Below are 19,627 nucleotides of genomic sequence, written 5' to 3' on the forward strand. Positions count from 1 at the left end.
AGACTTTTTTATCCTTTTTTTTAGTAACTCTTTTATGAAAACTTTCTAGAAAACATTTTTCATAAAAAAAAAAAATCAAAACAAACTTTCTGGAACGTATATGATACGTTCTAAAATGTATTTTCCAAAATTAAACAACTTCAGTATGTTTCAGAAAGAGCTCACCTATTTAATGGATGCACGAAACAGCTCTTCAATTAAATTCATATAGCCCAACTTTCTATCGGGCAAGGCAAGGAACCTGATGTTCGATTGAAATTTGGAATGCAAATCAAATTATACATGATTCTCAAAAGTCATGAGATGCTCCCATGTTTTCTTTGTGCTGTTTTCTTGTTCTTCTAACACTAAAACCCGCTAAAAATTTCAAAAAGTTGACTTTAAATATTATTGTCATTTTACATAAAAGATGAAGCTATGTTTAACATGCACAATTTATTTAATACTAGAAAAAAAATTAAAACTATTCTTTTAAAATACGATTTCAGTTAATTATAAAAAAAATAATAGTAAACTCAGTAACACTCTTTCTTTTATTTTTCAAACATGATCTATTTATTTTCTATAATTTTAAAAGAAATTCCCCATATCAATAATTTTGAGTAAGTGAGAGTTTGATTGAAAAGGTGAAATTCTACACCTTAAAGGTGGGTAGACTGCTTAAGTGTAAGAACGTTCCAAATTGAACAAACCTTTTAATTTATTAAATAATAAAATCCTTTTAGAAAAATATATTGGGATCCGAAAGTTCGATGTCATGAATAAATTTTGTGAAAGTCAATTTGGGAAAATTTTCCAAAATAATAAATTATCTAAATAATAATAGAATTTGGGCGAACAAGCAGTTAAAATGGGCACAGATGCAATGTGTGGGAGTGAAGTGGTGTATAAAGAAAGATGAGCCCAATCCAAGTGAGTGTATTCACGACGGCACCACCTTCGGCAACGTCAGCCTCTGGTCAGGTGGATAACCTCGCCCTCCTAATCGACAAATCTAAATCCATAAGCCACCTTCTCCAAATCCACGCTGCACTCCTCCGTCGCGGCCTCCACCACCACCCAATCCTCAACTTCAAGCTCCAACGCTCCTACACCTCCCTCGGCCTCCTCCACCATTCCGTCACCCTCTTCAACCTCACCCCAGCCCCTAACGTCTTCCTATGGACCTCCATCATCAACGCCCATGCCCACTCCGGTCTCTGCGACTGCGCCCTCTCTTACTACGCCCAAATGCTAGCCCACTACGTTCAACCCAACGCCTTCACCCTCTCTTCCCTCCTCAAAGGTTGCACCCTCGAACCCACCACAGTCGTTCACTCTCACGCCGTTAAGTTGGGTCTAAGTTCCGACCTTTACGTCTCCACGAGCCTCGTTGATGCCTACGCACGAGGCGGTGATGTTGTGTCCGCGCAGAAACTGTTTGACGCAATGCCTGAGAGGAGTTTGGTTTCTTTGACTGCCATGCTTACTTGCTACGCAAAACATGGGATGCTCCGAGAGGCGCGGTTGTTGTTTGAAGAGATGGGGGTGAAGGATGTGGTGTGTTGGAACGTGATGATTGATGGGTATGCTCAGCATGGGTGTCCGAATGAGGCTTTGGTGCTTTTTAGGGAAATGCTGGGTAAGAAGGTTAGGCCCAATGAGATAACTGTGTTGGCAGTTTTGTCGTCTTGTGGCCAGCTTGGTGCGTTGGAGTGTGGTAGGTGGGTGCATTCGTATGTTGAGAATAATGGTGTTGGGGTTGGGGTCAAGGTAAACTTACGTGTGGGCACTGCGTTGGTTGATATGTACTGCAAATGTGGGGGTTTGGATGATGCGCGCAAGGTGTTTGATGGGATGGAGGGAAAAGATGTGGTGGCGTGGAATTCGTTGATTATGGGGTATGGCATACATGGGTTTGGTGATGAGGCATTGCAGTTGTTTCATGAGATGCTTTGTGTTGGAGTGAGACCCTCAGATATTACTTTTGTTGCTGTTTTGACTGCATGTGCGCATGCTGGTTTGGTTGGCAAAGGATGGGAGGTTTTCGATTTGATGAGGGATAGGTATGAGATGGAACCAAAGGTTGAGCATTATGGGTGTATGGTTAATCTTCTTGGCCGTGCTGGGCGTGTGCGAGAAGCTTATGACCTTGTGAGAAGCATGGAGGTTGAGCCTGATCCTGTCCTGTGGGGGACTTTGCTTTGGGCTTGTAGAATCCATAACGATGTTTCTTTGGGAGAGGAGGTTGCGAAGTTTCTTGTGAGTAATGATTTGGCTACTTCAGGGACTTGTGTCCTTGTCTCTAACATGTATGCTGCTGCTCGTAACTGGGATGGTGTGGCTAAGGTCAGATCATTTATGAAAGGGAGTGGGGTTGAGAAGGAACCTGGTTGTAGTTCAATTGAAGTTGACAACAGGGTGCACGAGTTTCTTGCTGGTGATTTAAGACACCGGCGAAGCAAGGATATATATTCGATGCTCGAGGAAATGAATTGTTGGCTCAAGGCACGCGGTTATACCCCAAAAATAGATGTTGTATTGCATGATATAGGGGAGCAACAGAAAGAGCAATCGTTGGAAGTTCACAGTGAGAAGCTTGCCTTAGCATTTGGGCTTTTAAGTACCAGTCCAGGAACCACAATTAAGATTATAAAGAACCTTCGAGTGTGTTTGGATTGTCATGCCGTGATGAAGATGATGTCCAAGATCTCTGGCCGAAAAATAATAATGAGAGACCGGAATCGGTTCCACCACTTTGAGAACGGTTCGTGTTCATGTGGTGATTACTGGTGAACTTAATTTATTATATTTTTTTACATAAAGTTCCTTTCTTCTAAAAGAGAAGCACCAGATCTGCTGCTTTTGCTGACATTAGCTTTGGATGCAATAGCAGCTAACGTACTAAGAGATGCACAGGTTCTAAAATTCAAGATCGAATTCCTATTGTATATTAACATGTCACTTATAATCTATAAAATTATATATGTAATTGTTACTTAAATCCTTGCTATTCCTCACCATTCATAATTGTCAATAAACAACTGTCATCTAAAAAACATCAAGATACTAATCATTCCGAGTCAGCCTCAACTGTATAATGAGGTCTTAGTGGGATTGGGTTGTGTATTGGGTAACACGTTGCTCCTGGTTCAGTTCTTTACATCTCATTACTCAATAATTTAATCTATTCCTTTTCTGACCCTTGAACGTATTAGAGACGTCTTGTTATTACTTTATTACTTGACATCTAATGCTCTAGTTTATTATTACGTTCCCGTGTCATCTACAGTATCGATGAAATGGTGGTCTAGGACCCCAGAATAATTGTTTAGTGCTGCTACGCGTCCCACCAAAAATAAAGTTTATACTTCGTTGCGCCCGCGGGGAAATCTAATTCTCCTCCTTCCTTTTATCGAGCTGTTAAACACGATATTATTTACCAATAACTTTCCCTTCCGCATTTCCTTCATAAGTTACCTTAAAGGATCAAAGGGGCCTAAAATGCAAGAAAGGTAAGTAGACACAATACACAAGTCAACCGATACTTGTGCAGGATGTTCTAAATCTATACATTTTGCTTATTAAGAATACACTCCTACAAACTACATTTTACTTTAAGTTATAGCAAATTACAACAGGATCCACGAACAATGAGTTATACCTACAACTATGGTTAAAATGGGTAACCTACCCACCCACTCAAAATACACTTCCACCGATCTCATCTCAAGGGTGGAAAAGAAATAATTTAATTTACTAGTCCTTCATAGATATTACATTCTGAAATCCAAAACACAAACTGTATTATTGGCAAAACATGCAGCAATCTTATCCCCCTCCTTATTCCAACAGACCTCAAAAATGCCTCCATTGCCCGTGTATGTCTTGACAATCTTGCCTTCTTTCAATGACCATATGTGCATGGATCGGTCAAGAGACCCGCTAACTAAATACTCACCATTGGGACTAAAAGCAACAGAATATACGGGATGCCTGTAGAATCAAATAGACATATCAGGGAAACAAAACTCACGGCCTCGCTTATTGTGCGAGAATATTTGGAAGTGATTGTTCTATTAACGTTTATATTCTGGAAACAATTTTCGAAAATAGAATTTTGACGGGAAATTTATTGCTTAGTGTGGAATTGTTTTAAAAACAGTGTTCAAAACAAAAAGCGTTCAAAACAAAAAGGTGTTTATAAAGGTCTTGCATTGGTGAAACTTCAAATTGAAGGTTAGATTAAATGTTGATCAGCCTCCTCTCAGTCTACAACTTCGAAACTGAGAATGAAAAGAGGCTGATATTCACAGAATACCCTTACGTAAGAATAAACTAGAGCTCAGAAGACCCTCAAATAAATAAATTTCATCTATAAAAACGGTACCTGTGTCCATCCAAGCTGTAGATAAGTTTCCCGAGTTCTACATCCCACAGCTTTACAGTTGAGTCAAATGAAGCACTGCAAAAATGGAAGATGACTGCAATGTTTTTAAAATGAAAACTAAATTCCAAAAAGTATCCAACAAAAGAAAAAATAGCAAGCAGGCACCCATCATCATAATCAAACTGTCAAGAGGGGAATAATTTACAAAAAGTTTAAAAGAGTACTTTAACAAATTCTCTACAGCAGTCAAATATATAGAATGTAAACCTTGTTTAAGTTAAAGAATTTGAAATTTAGGGATGGTCAATCAAAGAGGCAAAACAGTATAACACTAAGTGAACACAATTATAATCAATTGGAATCAGCAACCTGCCAAAGGCAACATACAAGATAAAACATCATTACGGACTGAAGAAATGAAGTCCACATCCATCGACTAGGATTCAGGGATCCAGAAGCAGAGTAAAACAACATTCTAAGTTTGGAGAAATCATACACAGATGCATGTATGTAAATCACAACTGGAGAACCTAATTTCACCATGAAACTAACTTACCTGGCCAAAACAAGTTTATGATTAGGATTATTTGTACCAGGACCAGTGGGGCTCCATCGGATGGTATATATCTCCTACAAAGCAAATTATTTAGTTTTCCCCACAACATGCATAACACATCAAGAATTAAAATGGCAAATTACAATATGCAGACACAAACGGAAGACACAGGAAAACAGACAAAACTCAGGGTACCTTGGAATGCTCCTTTAAGTCATGAAGATATGTATCCTGCTTCATACTCCATATCTACAAAACAATCACAACACAACCAATCCAAACAAGAACATCAAACCAACATACTGTATTATCAAAGATGACTTCAAATTTCAGACAATAAGTAATTTTATAAAAATATCAAAACAATTGCCTGCAGTATCAGACAAAATAATATAATTAGTATGATAATAACATAGATCTAGGAGTGTAGATTTATGTTTAACTCAATCCTACAACATTGATTTGTGAAGTGAGAGTTATCTTCCACTTATATATATACTCTCTAGCTTTCTCTCTAGTCAATGTGAGACTTAGTTTTTTCCCAAAATACCCGCTTACACACACCATTGGACTTGCTGTTAGTTATATGGTAGGTGGTCCAATAACAAAAGTAGGATAGGTACTGATATCACCTTAGAATGTAAAATTGAGTTTAACTGAATCTCATAAAACCAGCAAGAGATGCCCTCTACTTTCATAAACTATTTCAGCCTTTTCTCTCATCAAAATGGGACATGAGTTTTCCCCAATATTAAATAATAAGATCACGAGGTTAGTTACTAAGTGGTCAACTATTACCTTTGCTGTGATGTCATCAGAACATGAGGCCAGCAATGAACCAGTCGGATCCCATTTGACACAATTAACTTCTCCCTGAAAATGCAGTAAGGTCATTAGCGGATGTAATGTAAAGAAATATCTCTAACTACTGGCTTTCCAAACACTCAACAGATAAAATTCAGATCTTTGATGATTTAATAACCTCAGTCAAAAAACTATGACGTAAAATGCAAACAAGTAAACCCTATAATCTGGTTAAGTGGATTTTACCTGATCAAGACCAAATTACAAAAAAAATACAAGTTGTTAAACTATATGGGAGAGAGAGAGAGAGAGCTGATTGTATGTTTCTGAGGAAACACATGTTTTTGTTTAAATTAAAAAAAGAAATCAAAATAATAAATAGAGATTTGACATCCTCTAATAATAAAGATATTATATGGGAATAAATCAAAACATTTTTAATATCATACATATACATATTACTACAATTGACAAATCTAATGATGTCTCAAGACTCCATTTTTCTCTTAAGAAATGACAGTGAGCCTTAAAAAGTTTGGTCCTCTCATGGAAGAGAGGATTAGAGGCAATGTGTAATAATGCCTTGTTGTCACATATAAGATGCATTCTGTAACTTTCTTCAATATTAAGCTTTTTGAAGAGTTGTTTTAGCCATATGAGGTCACAGTGACCAATGTCATTGCCATGTATTTGATATTCCTACAACATTATGTCTCTTTTTCACGATATTAAATTACCACCAACAAGAACATAGTACCCCAAAGTGGGGCGTGCTTTTGTATTTGATATTGCTACAACATTTTGTCTCTAACTTTTCCATATTAAATTACAACGAACAAGAACACAGTGCCCCAAAGTGCAGCATCTATTGGTTGGTGATCCTTCCTGGTCAATATCATAATACCTAACAATTTGAGTATTTTCCTTATCTTTATAAATGAGGTCTTTTCTTAGAGTCTTTTTAACATACATTAGGATTCACACTACTACATCCCAATGGTCTTGATAAGGAGAATTTGAAAATTGACTCATTACGCTCACCACAAAGTTAGGATGAGTCACATTGAGGTAATTTAGCTTACCAACTAACCATATAGTCAAAATTGAGAGTTAGATCGTGGAATCGTACGATTCCACAATTTTGAACCTTGTGCTTGTTTTAGTGCCTATGCATGATCAGAACAATGCAATATCAGTGGGATTGTAGCATAAAATCAAACTAACGATGCCACTGAGCTTTGTTTTAGGTCAACGATTCAAGTCAGCAGTTTTTGTTCATTTCAAGCCCAATAAAAGAATGATTTTCCCTCTTCTTCACATACAAAAAAATGGCTTCGTCTTCAACTCTACATGAGGTCTTCACCTTTTCCTATTCTGGTGTAGTGTGATGCTTGGTGCGATTTTGTTTCTTTATTTGTGTGTGGTTTTAGTTTGGTGCGACACCTAGTGTATTTCATTTTTGCTTTATCTACATGCATTTTGTTTCATTTCTTCACCCGCGTGTGGTTTCTTTTGCATCTCCTTGCTCGCCGAAAAGCAATTGTAGTCACAAGTCATGGTTAGTTTCCGCTTTCACAAAGTGATTGGTTTTGTTTGAATTATTTACGTTATTTTCAGAGGGATTGTGAGTGTATGTATGCACCATACTTTTGTAGAAAGTAAAAATCTACAATCTGTGTTAAGTTCCCACAATTTACGATTTTGTGAACCCTCCACGATCCTAACCACAATCTCAATTTAAACTACCTTGCAACTAACGTTTTGTATCTCCCTTTAGTAGAAAACGATTATCCTTTGTTGGGTAAAAGTTTGTCATCTGAATCCATTGGTGTTTCCACAGGCTTAGCAATTAACATCCATGATTCTTCTAGAATGTCTCTTAGATATGACCAATCCATCATTGGATTGTACAACTTCTATACTAAGGAAATGACTCAGGTATCCAAGATCTTTTGTAGCAAGATAATGTTTTTTGTACAATACCCTCTTGTTGTTTGTGATAACAATGTCATCCATATATACAATGAGATAGACAAATCCTTAGGGAGACTAACAATAAAATAAAGAATGATCAGCCTCACTTGTATCATTCTACAGTGTTGGATGACAATCCAAAAATGCCCAAACCATGCATGGTATGATGGCAATCCAAAAAGACCTACATAGACGACGTACCACATTATATGTCTCCCCTGAGCAACAAAACCAGAAGATTACCCCATGTAGACTTCTTCATCAAGATCACTATGTAAAAAGGCACTTTTTTATGTCAAGTTGAAACAGAGTCCAGTGGTGAATAGATGCAATGGAAAAGAGAAGTAAAATCGATGTCATTTGGTAACATGAAAGAAAGAGCCTATAATATAATCTTGGTCACCGACACCCAACAATTGATTTGTCTATTGGATGAGGAACCAACTTCCAACTACCACTACTTTGAAAGGCACACATCTCATCAATCATCACTTGTTCCCACTTTACGTGAGATAAAATTTTACTTGGAGACCTAGGAATGGGAACAAAAGATAACAAGGACAAACAAGTATAATGTATGGAGGAAATCCAATGATAACTTAGATTTTCATAATGGGGAGTAGTAAACGTCTCATAGGGATAGAAAATAGGTTTGAGTGAGCTGTAAATAGTGGAGTTAATAACATTACATAGTTAAGCATTGATCTTTATCCATTATTCAAATTCAGTAGGAATGGATTCAACCGTTGAAGTGAGATGGGATATGTAGCCCAACCCACTTAACCATAACTGGATTTTGGAAGTCCAAGTGGAATGGTTAGAGTTGTCCATCTTCTCAGTACTAACAATATGGTTAGAAAAGATTAGAGAATTTGTTTTGGATGTTGATGGGGTCTTCTAAGGCATTTTTTTAAAATATAACATAAGGAAAGGGAATAGTAGATCGGACTATCAAATGAACTTCAATAACCTTGTGTTTGGCAAAGAAAATGGTGGTCACCAAAACTTCGCCGAAGAACTAGTTGGAAGTAGAGCTAGAATAATGAATGCAAACTTGGGAGAAAGTTTTGACAAAAAGAAAAATCAACTTTTATGATTGGTTTCCATCTTGTATCATTTTAAATTGGTTTTGGAAGGGTAAAAAATACCTCTAATCCTTTAAAAACAGTTGGCCTAGTGGGATTAATACAATTTTGAAAAAGGCCCTGGATACCATGCTAAACTATAGGGAAGATCGAGACATTGAACCAAAATCGTGTTTATGAGACAATACAAATGTTTTATTCATATTGAGAAAAAGAAACCAATACAATAATAGGGGACATTTGATATCCTCTAATAATAAATATGATACGGAAATAAATAAAAGCATTTCTAATAATACATTTATAACTTAGATATTCTTGATTATATAGGATTTGCTCTTTATTTCTACAATTATAATAATGAAATAGTAGAGCAACTCAAAGTCAAGATTCATCTTGAAAGTAGCAGCACACAGTGATCAACTGAACTAATGTATTTAGTTAACTTTGTTGGATATATTTAACTAGCATAGAATGTATGGGATGAACCTTTCTTCCCAATAGGGTGTAAGTTAGCATTGAAAGATTTCCACTTATAACATAGTTCCACAAAATAAGAATTCATGTACAAACCTGATGTCCAGCAAAAGTCTTTATAGGGCGGGTTTCACCAATTTTGCAAACATATATCATATTGTCTGTGGAACTAGTGGCAAAAGACACATTGTTGCGCCAATCAACATCAAGTGTGGGACCTAAACAACATATCAATCCCAAAATTAAACAATCATTCATAAATATGGTAGAGAAAACTCTCACTAAGAGCTCTTTTTATTGAATTTTCCCTTCATTCCTCATTTGCACCTGAATGAAATTCAAATTGTTGTTTCCATTCCTCTGCTTTCACATCCCACACAATTGCAGTTTGATCACAACTTCCAGTGAGGAGATAATCGCCTTTCTTATTCCACTTAAGGGAGAATATTGGTCCCTTGTGTTTGCTTAATGTACTCTTCAGTTCACCTAGTCATAGATAGCACCAGAGTCAAAACACCTAAAGAAAATTCAAATACACCCAAAGTCCAATTAAATAAATGAAAAGTAGAAATCAATGTTTTTCCAAAGAGAATGAATGCAACTATAAAAATCAGACATTAATACCCATAGAGGATTCTCTAGAAAAGACACATTAAAAAATAAGTGCATATTCATGCATGCACAAACTACTAAGTATAAGATAAAAGTATAATATCCTTAGCACACAGATCAATCTGATTGACATTTATTAAAACAATTCTGTGAATGAATAAACATTACATACGATTCATGTTCATCCCTAATCATTTTGGATAGAGAAAATAACAATTGTGTCACAAGCAACTATATGATTAACTATTTACCAGATCAACAACCCACAATACTGGCATTACAACACTAGTGGTATTAGTTTAGAATAATCAATTTCCAGGTACTAACAAAGGGATAGAGTTCTGTGAGCTCTCAGCTTAGATTACTCTCTAATTGAATGTAATAAATAACGAGTTAATCACCAAAATAATGTAGACTTGTACCAAAAAACTAATAACTATAAATCCTCCGTCAAGCACAGGCTGCTGACTTGTACCAACTTACACCATGCAAATACTATTGAACTTCTTTTTTATCATGATTGTGGAATCAAATGCATACTTACAAAAATAAGACTCCATGGCAACTTCTAGTTCTTTTATCTCATCAATTAAAATTCCTTAAAGGCTAGTACAGAATCTAAGGATACAAAGAATGACCTACCATTAGTGGTCCAAATTCTTGCTTGCCCATCATATGAACCAGTTGCAAGAAGTGTCCCCTCCCCCTGTAAGACAGGGCCAGAGTGAACTCTCCATAAGATATAAATCATTACTAGCAAATATTACAGATAATAATCTTGAAAAAAATCTTTATATTCTCAAACAAAAAGATACATAAACATCAGTACTTTATGGAATATTTTAAAATTCTATCTATTGTCTTGATTTTTAACAAATATCTTCCCAATGTTCACATAACCTATACAAACCTGACAAGAATTATAATAACATATCCCCTATAAACCTTAATCAACTGACAAACCAAACCCATGATTGTCATGATTTTGGCAAACTTCCCCTGTTCAACGGACGTGAGTTACAAAACATAGAGGAGAAATTAAAGTAGTTAGCTCTTTCTACTGACGGGAAAGAAAATATATTGGAGAGCATACAAGTGATGGCAACACCCTTGAACTATTAGAGGTATTTTTTACCCTTCCAAAACCAATTTAAAATGATACAAGATGGAAACCAATCATACAAGTCAATAATTCCAAATTAGTTTGGTTAAAAAATCATCAAAACTGATTTTAAAATTGGATTCCCTTTAGAAATGTAAAATGTTGAGTTCAAAAAAGTTGGTATGCTATACTTGGTTCAATAAGTGGTCCCTACAACTTTAGCTTAACTAATGGCGACTCTTAGGTCTAGTTTTGAAGGATTCTTCATTTGTAAATAAATCTTATTTATGCTGTAATAAATTTTGCATAGCATCTTATAGCATATTACCCTTGCTATCACGGTTATCAAATTCAAGTTCTAACTCATGAAGATGTCCACTATCCTTTTTTTGTGTAACTCGCTTGTAGAATCCTTTGAGTGGGCTCGATAGGATCGTGGCCAAATTTGCAAGTTCAAGTGTTCTTTTTTTTTTAACTCTAAACAATGCCCCCTTTGTGTTCAAAAAATGGAAGAGAGGAGAAGACCTGTGATTAGGGTTCTATGTGGCACTCATCCATGTGCTATTTCTCTTTGCTTCGGTGATGGAGCTACTCTTCTCATAACCATCCCTTTATTTTTTGTCAGTTACTATGCCCATCTCAGTGTCAGTTACCGTAGTTGCACCCCTTCTTGGTTTATTGTTTGTTCTTCCTTAGCAAACAGCGACAATCTTATCCCCACAATATTGTGGTTTGTGAATTTCTTGAAGCTCTATCATCTTTTTATGATTTGAAGATATTTCTCTTTTTTTAGTTATTTAAATGTTAACTTGTATCTTGCATTAACTTATGTTTTAATTGGTGTTGTTTGAAGTTGATTAATAGTAATGAACTACTTGACTTGTTACCTTTTTATTAAGGTTTAATGTTTTGCATTATTGTGGAATTAATTCATTCATTATCTTATTACTTGATGTTTTAATAATTATTTTATATGAAGTAAACTCTAAGGAGTTTACAATTCAAGTCTATGGACTTTTCGCAAGTTCATGTAAACTCTCAAGTTTGATAACCTAGCTTGCTACATTTTGGGGAGGAGGGAAGGCTTCACAAGTTTACAACAGTGAACTAAAAAAACAGCTTTGGTATTTAAACATGTAAATAACAAAAATGAAAGTAGTTTTCTTAGATTTAAATCATAATATGCAACCGAACTCACATTCCAGTCAAGTGTAGTAACATCTTTACTTTTTTCATTTGTTTTACCCCTAACATGCTTCAACACCAACACGCTCAAAGGGCCATTATGTGAACCAGGCTTACATCTCCCTTCTGCTATTGTCCAAATACGAGCTGTTGAATCCCCAGATCTAAAAATTCAAGTGATCATGGTAAAGTGAAAGAATATCATTAATATCATAAAGCAAAACATTCAGACGAAAAATAACCTGTACTACTGCCTCCATCTATTGCAAAAAATTTGTTAGTTTCATAATGAATAAATTCCGAGATTCATATTACTTATATTAATCTTAATACCTGTCTGTTACAGTTTACCAAATTCTCAACCACAGACAATACATACCTTACATAACCCATATGCAAAAATTATGATTGAGAAAAGGACAGAAAATCCAGGCCTAGTTTTGTATCTATAACTTCAAAAAGAAGGGTTAAATGGCCAAAAGAACTACAGAAATAGAGATTCCATTGGCCTTTTATTTCAGTAATAGTTAAGCATGGGTACTGGATACCACTTAAAATAGTTGGAATGTAACTAATAATTGGATACCATTAAATAATTTAAACTGTTTGAATGTTCTTCAATGAAATTTATGAACAGAAATAATACCATTAATTATGTTCCCAAAAAATTGTTTGTATTATTTTCATATTTCCAAAATTTAAACAGATTTTTGAAGTCACTGTTAGTAATAATAACAAGAGGAAAACTTAGGTGGATGACGGTTTTAACAGTGTTAATTATGCATCTAACCAAATCACTTTTAAATGTAAAATTCACATGTTAAACCACCATGCACATTAGTTTTCCATCTATCCTTATAAACTAACAAGGACCTAAAAAAATTAAACTTTAAAGGGACAAAAATAATATAAAACTCTTTTGGGGATATATTTAATATATTTAAAATTTTACAAAGATGCAACACAATTTTAACTTTTTTTTATAAAGTTTATATAAAATTCTTAAAAAGGATAAAAAAATACACAAAACTATTCATTTAACAATAAAAAGTCATACATGTCTTAAACAAAACATAGAAATCAATGCTAACAAAAGTCAGATACAATTTTCCTAGATAGGAAATCACTAATAATCATCTTCTAAATGATAGTAGCCCTCCTTACTATTTTCACTAATATTACAGTTGCAGAATTCATTTTTTAATTGAAATCCCAAAAAAACTCCAATGTCTCCGTTCAAAGGGATTTTTGGAATCAAAAAGTAGTGCCAACCCATCCACTGTGTCTGCTATTCAGCCCACTATTGGGTGAGCTACCACAACTACACTAAACTGCTCTACTAAATAGGCCCCTCTACCAGCCAGGGGCTACTTTGACATGCTATTAAAATCTGATTCCATAAACCACCAGTTTTTTAAAACAGTTCATATTGATTTTACCTTCCATTTCATAAAAAAGATAAAATTTTCAATTTCAGAAATTGAAAACCAAAAACAATGTTTCCAAACAGATTTAATTAAAAAAATAATAACTCAATGCATTTAGTTTTCCTCAATCAAAAAGGAAATCAAAGAAAATTGGAAGCATTAGAAATGGAATCCAATATGCACCAACACAATAATATTATGCGCGTTATCCATCAGGTTATGCACATTTTTAATGGATATTTTTATAAAAAGAAATCATTTATTTAGATGCCTACCCTGATGCAAGAAGAGATCCTGTAGGACTCCATGCACAAGCGCACACCTAAGAACAGATTATGAGCAAGCAAGTTAACAGAGAGTTTAACAAAAATATCACTAAATGAAAAGAAAATTTAAGAAACAAAAGCAGCATTGAAGAAATACTTAACCTCTGATGTATGACCTTCCAAAATTGTCACACATGAACTAGGAATTTCACATAGCTGAGATGTTGATGTCGTAGAAATGTCCATTGGTTCTGGCCCTATTAAAGCAAACGAAAAATATGAAAGAATAATATTAATTGAAATAGACCCCGTCTGTTTTTTTGTGTACTACTGCAACATACAATGAAATACTCCTATTAACAGCATTTGGGGGCAAGGGACTCTAGTTGTGAAAACACTCGCAACTATGATAAGCAATTTCAAAGAAATGGAATTACTTATTTTAAAAGAATCATATTTCCAAGCAAACTACAATATCAGTTATTAGTAATTAAATCACTCCTCCTGCTTCATAACCTAACCATAATGTTCAAGCAAACAAATTACAAATTTTAGAAAGAGCAAGCAATGATAGAAACATGTAAAGATGAACAGAAAATAAGGGATAAAGCAAAATGAAATCATTTGGAAAAGGAATTTAGGACAGAGTTCAATAAGAAAAAGCAGACAAGTACTAAACATGCAGAAAAAACATATTCTACAAAAGACAATGTAAGCAATTTCCACTGAACAGCACATTACCTCCAACTGCTCCATTCTCTTCATGCTTTACAGGGATCCTATCTTCATGATCTATGACCATGTCTTTAACATTCTGATCTCCATGCTGTTGTTCTCGTTCTTTATCAGTTTCTACCTTCTCCCTATCCTTTTCAAGTTCTTTCTCTCTTTCACGTCTTTCCTTTTCAACTTCTTTCTCCCTTTCACGCCTTTCCTTTTCAACTTCTTTCTCCCTTTCACGTCTCTCCTTTTCAACTTCTTTCTCCCTTTCACGTCTATCTCTTTCAACTTCTTTCTCCCTTTCACGTTTATCTCTTTCAACTTCCTTCTCCCTTTCACGTCTTTCCTTTTCTCTTGCCCGTACACGTTCTCCTTCATGCTCCTTTTCAATTTCTTTCTTTCTTTCCTTCTGTAGTTTTTTCCTTCTTTCACTTATTATTTGCCTAAGTTCATGCACATCTTTTGTGATAATATCCAAAGGTTGTAAGAATGAAAAATCTTCTTCCAGGTCTGCATCACACTGGCAGGCTTAAAAGAAACATTGATCAACATGATACCTAGGGTATAAAAGCTTAAAAGGTCTACTCAAATGGATAATTGCTATGTTGATATAAATCAAGAATACAAAAAGTAGAAAATGCTAACATTACTCAAGTTGGCTTCCATCTCAAAGTACTGTAGACCCTTCTGAACAAATGTAACAAGAGCACCTTGTGGCACCAAATTTCCATCAATGGAGCATTTGTTTATACCAGCTTCATAACCAAAAGTAAAAGCAGCATGCGTGAAACCTGCAGTAGTGATGCCGCACAAGTAACCAGTAAACCAATTCAGTTGCAAGCTATATGGCAATTTCATATATATGGAAAGAATGACTTTTTATTGTCCAGTAAACAAATTATGCTATACACTCAAACATCATCCAGTTTTCCTAATTCTTATGAATGCACAACATACTGTTATCACTACAAAATAAATTCAGACTGATGTTTTGAAAGCCAAACTCTCCCGAAAGCTTTTACTAGGTATAGGTAACAACAACAATCAAGTCTTTTCCCATTAGAAGAGGGTGTCTACATGGACCAAACCAAGCAATGTCATAGCATTCTGTCATAAATCATATCTATAAAAAAAAACTATTGACCCCAAAGTTATTCTGAATGATTTCGCTGATATCTTCCTTTTGTCCCCTTTACCCCTATATTATTTACATATTCAGACCTGGAATTAAGGACCAGATCCTGAGATATTAGCTCTGGTTACAGTAGAAACAAGGAAGAAAACAATAAGAGAAACTCCCCTTAGGCACTTCAAGAGGCATAAACTCTCCCAAGGGTCCCAAATTCAACTTAGTTCCAACCTAATCCGCCTTTATCCACTTATACCAGTATTCTGTAAAACATTTCCCAATTTCCACGCAATACTGATAACCAGTTAGTACCTCTTTTCTCTCCTTTTGGGATAACTATGTTATCAGTATGGAATATCCACGGGCTTTGCCAATGACTAATCTACATTGGAAAACTCTCCTTTGATCCTTTCTCCCTTTGGGTCCTCCTTGCATACACATTTGAAATAATGAGCTTCTTTGAGCCTGTATCGGGGTTACACTCCATCTAATTTACTCTCCTTACTAGGGCTTTTATAGACAGGACCAAACCACTTAAGGTGAGAGCCATATAAGCTTCAAGCACAGACAATGCATTTCATTTATAACAAAGGGAATAACAAAGATCAAACTTCTAACCTTTGGGAAATAGAACAGAGGCTCTAATACCATGTCAAGAACAAACTTTCTCAAAAGCTTAGGCTATTAAGTGAACATTCAATAGATTAATTTACATGCACTATTAGTGTAGAGATTTTACACAGTCAACTAATTAGAAATCACCTTAGGCATGACTTTTAAAGCATAAGTCAACAATAATCTTAACATATATGACAGTTTTTTTTATTAAATGACAGTAAAAAAAACCAAAACCAAATGACAAAGCTGTTTGGTAAAAAGTCATGGAATGGTTTTATATCTAACATTATATATCGCATGTTATGCAGTTCTGTGACATTTACTCCAAAGACCAAGCAAAATTTTATTATTCAAACCACCTAAGAGTCCTTTTCAAAGTTACCTTGAGCACTCAGTTCCATATATATGAAAGCTTCATCAAGCCTCCTTTAAATCAACAATCCTACCATCTTTTTGCAATATAATTCATGATTTATAGTACCCACGATTAAAACATATTTAAGTAGGAGCAGAAAATAATCATAGCTCGTCACAGGCATCATGTTGATTCACTATACACATCTCAATCGGTACAAAATGAACTGCAACCCATACCAAACACAAGGCAGCACCATATCATTACGAACATATACTCCAGTCTCAATGTATCTTAATCAAAAACCATAGCTGATAAAACAAAACACCCCCACACCTATTTTTCTCCGTAGCAGATCTAACCATTTTCAGCCCTCTTAGATCTTCAACCCAGAAAACAAACAAAAAAGAGGCGAAGGATGATTTTTTTCCTCGTGAGTAATTTTCTTTTTCTAGCAATACGAAACCCTAATCCGCTGGAACAACATTGAAATGCCCATACAAGCTCGAAAATGTCAAATTATAAACAGAAAGGACTCAATACTCATCGAAACATTTAAAACCTTAACATCTTCCAGACCCCACACACCCAAAAGAAAAAGGGAGAAAAAAACGGAGATACAAGTATATGACATATCAATAAAAATTGAAACACAAACACAGAATGAAGACAGCGCATTCAAACCTGGTTGTTGAAGGTAAAGAGAAAAAAAAAACTAGGAAATTGACAACATCTTACACGGAGAGAGACAGACAGACAGAGACAGAGATAGAGCAAAGAGAAGAGAAATAAACAAGTATACCACATATCAATAGATTTTGAAGCACAAAAAGAAGAAAAAAAAAATAGAAGAGAAGAGAAGAAGCGGAAGGAACCTGATTCTTGAAGGTAACGAAAAACTAGAAAATTGAGTTCGGCGGCGGAGATTGAAGCCATGTTCTCCGCTACACGAGCATGAGTCCTATAGCAGTAGCTGAAGAGAGAGAATGAAGAGGAAAATTGAGCTGTGAATTGGAGATGAATGTGAAGGTGAACGGTTATGTTATGGTAAGGGGTAGCAGAGGAACGGATTATAAACTGCAGCAGTTACGCTCAGCTCACGGGGTTCAAGGCTTCGCTTCCTTCCGTCTGCCTCTGTTACTTTACACAGCTTTTCCGTTTTTTCTACTTCTCCGTGCTTATGTTTCACCTCGCTAATTCATTAATTCATTATTTTTAAACCTAAAAAAAACAATGTCATGCTCTTTCATCTTTTTTTTTTTTCATTCACACACAAATCATGCCACCTCAACTCTTAGCGGAAAATTTAGTTATTGAAATTATTTTTTTACTGTTTTATCTTTTATAAGTTAAGGATATATTTTATAGACCTTTATTTTATTGTTTTCTTAAAAACTACTTTTGATCAAGTTTTTGTTTTGTTAACGTAAATAAAGACAGCAAGTAAAGATCATGTTAACTTATAGAAAAAAGTTACCAAGTATAAAAAAAAATCAAAATCATCAGAATGAGCCTTTTTAAAATCTTTTACATGTAAGTCATATTTCACAAAACACAATTTCAGTTTGAGTTTAAAATTTTTATGAAAAGTATAGGTTGAGAAGAACAACTTTGTCTTTTTTTTTTTTACAACTTTGTTTTGATTAAAATAAGCAATAGACTAAAAATCGTACTAAATAAACATGAATAAGATTATCTCTAGATAAAGTCCTCCATTGGAAATACAATTTCTGATGTATCATCTTCACAATTTAGGTTTACAATTTAGTCCTCCAAAACCCTAAAAAATGTTTACAATGAAATCCTGTATAAAAAATGTTCATCATGTACCATTTCTATTTTTAAAAAGTAAAAAACATAAAAATAATATTTCTGATGCATTATGAATTCAACATAAACATAAACATGATACGACATTCTCGTATTTCCGATGTTTACTTAAAAATATGAACTTGTGTTTGTTGATGGAGCATTACCAATTTTACGACTTTGCTAATTAAAAGGAAAAAAAGTCATTCGGGAAACTATTTTTGATAGACTAAAGAGATTCTTAGTTCCATTTCTAATTAAACGAATCTTTCTTAAACTGAATGGAAAAAAATTGGAATTCAACTTAATGATGTTAAAAGATGGGAAATATATTTTTTAAAATAATATGTTTATTACGAATTATTCAAATTATTCAAATAATTCAAAAGTAGCCAACCCGATTTATTTGTTCGATTCATTTAAATTATTGTGCAAATTAATTTGTTTTTGTTCGAATTTATGGATGACTGAATTGTTTCTACAATAATATAATTTGATTATTCTATGTCATATACTACGGAAAAAAAAACTCTGTACTTGCGAATTATGATTTGTTATTTGATTTTACTTTTTCTATTTCAAAAACTTGTGTGGTCAAGCTCTTGTCAACCTCCTTATTAGCATAAGCTTTGAGTGTTTATTATTTCGACAATAGTCTCTAGTTTTTTTTTATTGTTTAGACAATAGTTTCTATAAAATAAGGAAAGTAAAAAAAAAGGAGGAAGGGAGAAAAAAAATTCTCCATTTTTTCAACTTTTTAAAAATGTATCATTCGTTTAAAAAAATTGTCTAATTTGTCCTTTTAAATAGAAAAATAAAACTCAAAAGCGAGTAAACCAAAAATATATCACTTGAGTAACAATTTAATATTATCCTTTATGTTCTAATTTATTACAAAATGTAGTATTAACTTTTTAAGAACTTGGTCATATATACATAATTCATGAAGATAAAAAAATGTGTAATTCTTGTGATTAAATATTTCCTCTGTACCACAATCACTGCAATCGTTTTGCTGAAATAATCATATTATTTTAATAAATATGCATTTTTTAAAATAAAAAAGAGAAAATGATTAATTTGAAAGCGTATTAGGAAGGAAAAAAGATTAATTTTATATGTAATTTTTCTTTTGTATA

At 34.3% G+C, this 19,627-nt stretch overlaps 2 protein-coding genes across 2 annotated transcripts; one reads left to right on the forward strand and one right to left on the reverse strand.

The window, feature by feature from the left end:
- Nucleotides 1-686: 686 nt before the first annotated feature.
- Nucleotides 687-3,183, forward strand: LOC137808264 (pentatricopeptide repeat-containing protein ELI1, chloroplastic). Its single transcript, XM_068609293.1, has one exon. It carries the CDS (start codon nt 898-900, stop codon nt 2,773-2,775), a length of 1,878 nt encoding a protein of 625 aa, XP_068465394.1. The 5' UTR covers nt 687-897; the 3' UTR covers nt 2,776-3,183.
- A 392-nt stretch (nt 3,184-3,575) lies between these two features.
- On the reverse strand, nt 3,576-17,879 carry LOC137808265 (WD40 repeat-containing protein HOS15-like). Its single transcript, XM_068609294.1, has 14 exons — nt 17,555-17,879; nt 15,223-15,368; nt 14,599-15,097; nt 14,020-14,114; nt 13,867-13,913; nt 12,178-12,328; nt 10,520-10,583; nt 9,593-9,751; nt 9,362-9,483; nt 5,724-5,798; nt 5,121-5,174; nt 4,926-4,999; nt 4,370-4,444; nt 3,576-3,975 (listed from the first exon to the last, which is right to left on the reverse strand). Exons 1-14 carry the CDS (start codon nt 17,613-17,615, stop codon nt 3,756-3,758), a joined length of 1,842 nt encoding a protein of 613 aa, XP_068465395.1. The 5' UTR covers nt 17,616-17,879; the 3' UTR covers nt 3,576-3,755.
- Nucleotides 17,880-19,627: the final 1,748 nt, after the last annotated feature.

Source organism: Phaseolus vulgaris, chromosome 3 (genome assembly GCF_000499845.2).
Source record: "Phaseolus vulgaris cultivar G19833 chromosome 3, P. vulgaris v2.0, whole genome shotgun sequence".
Lineage (NCBI taxonomy): Eukaryota > Viridiplantae > Streptophyta > Magnoliopsida > Fabales > Fabaceae > Phaseolus > Phaseolus vulgaris.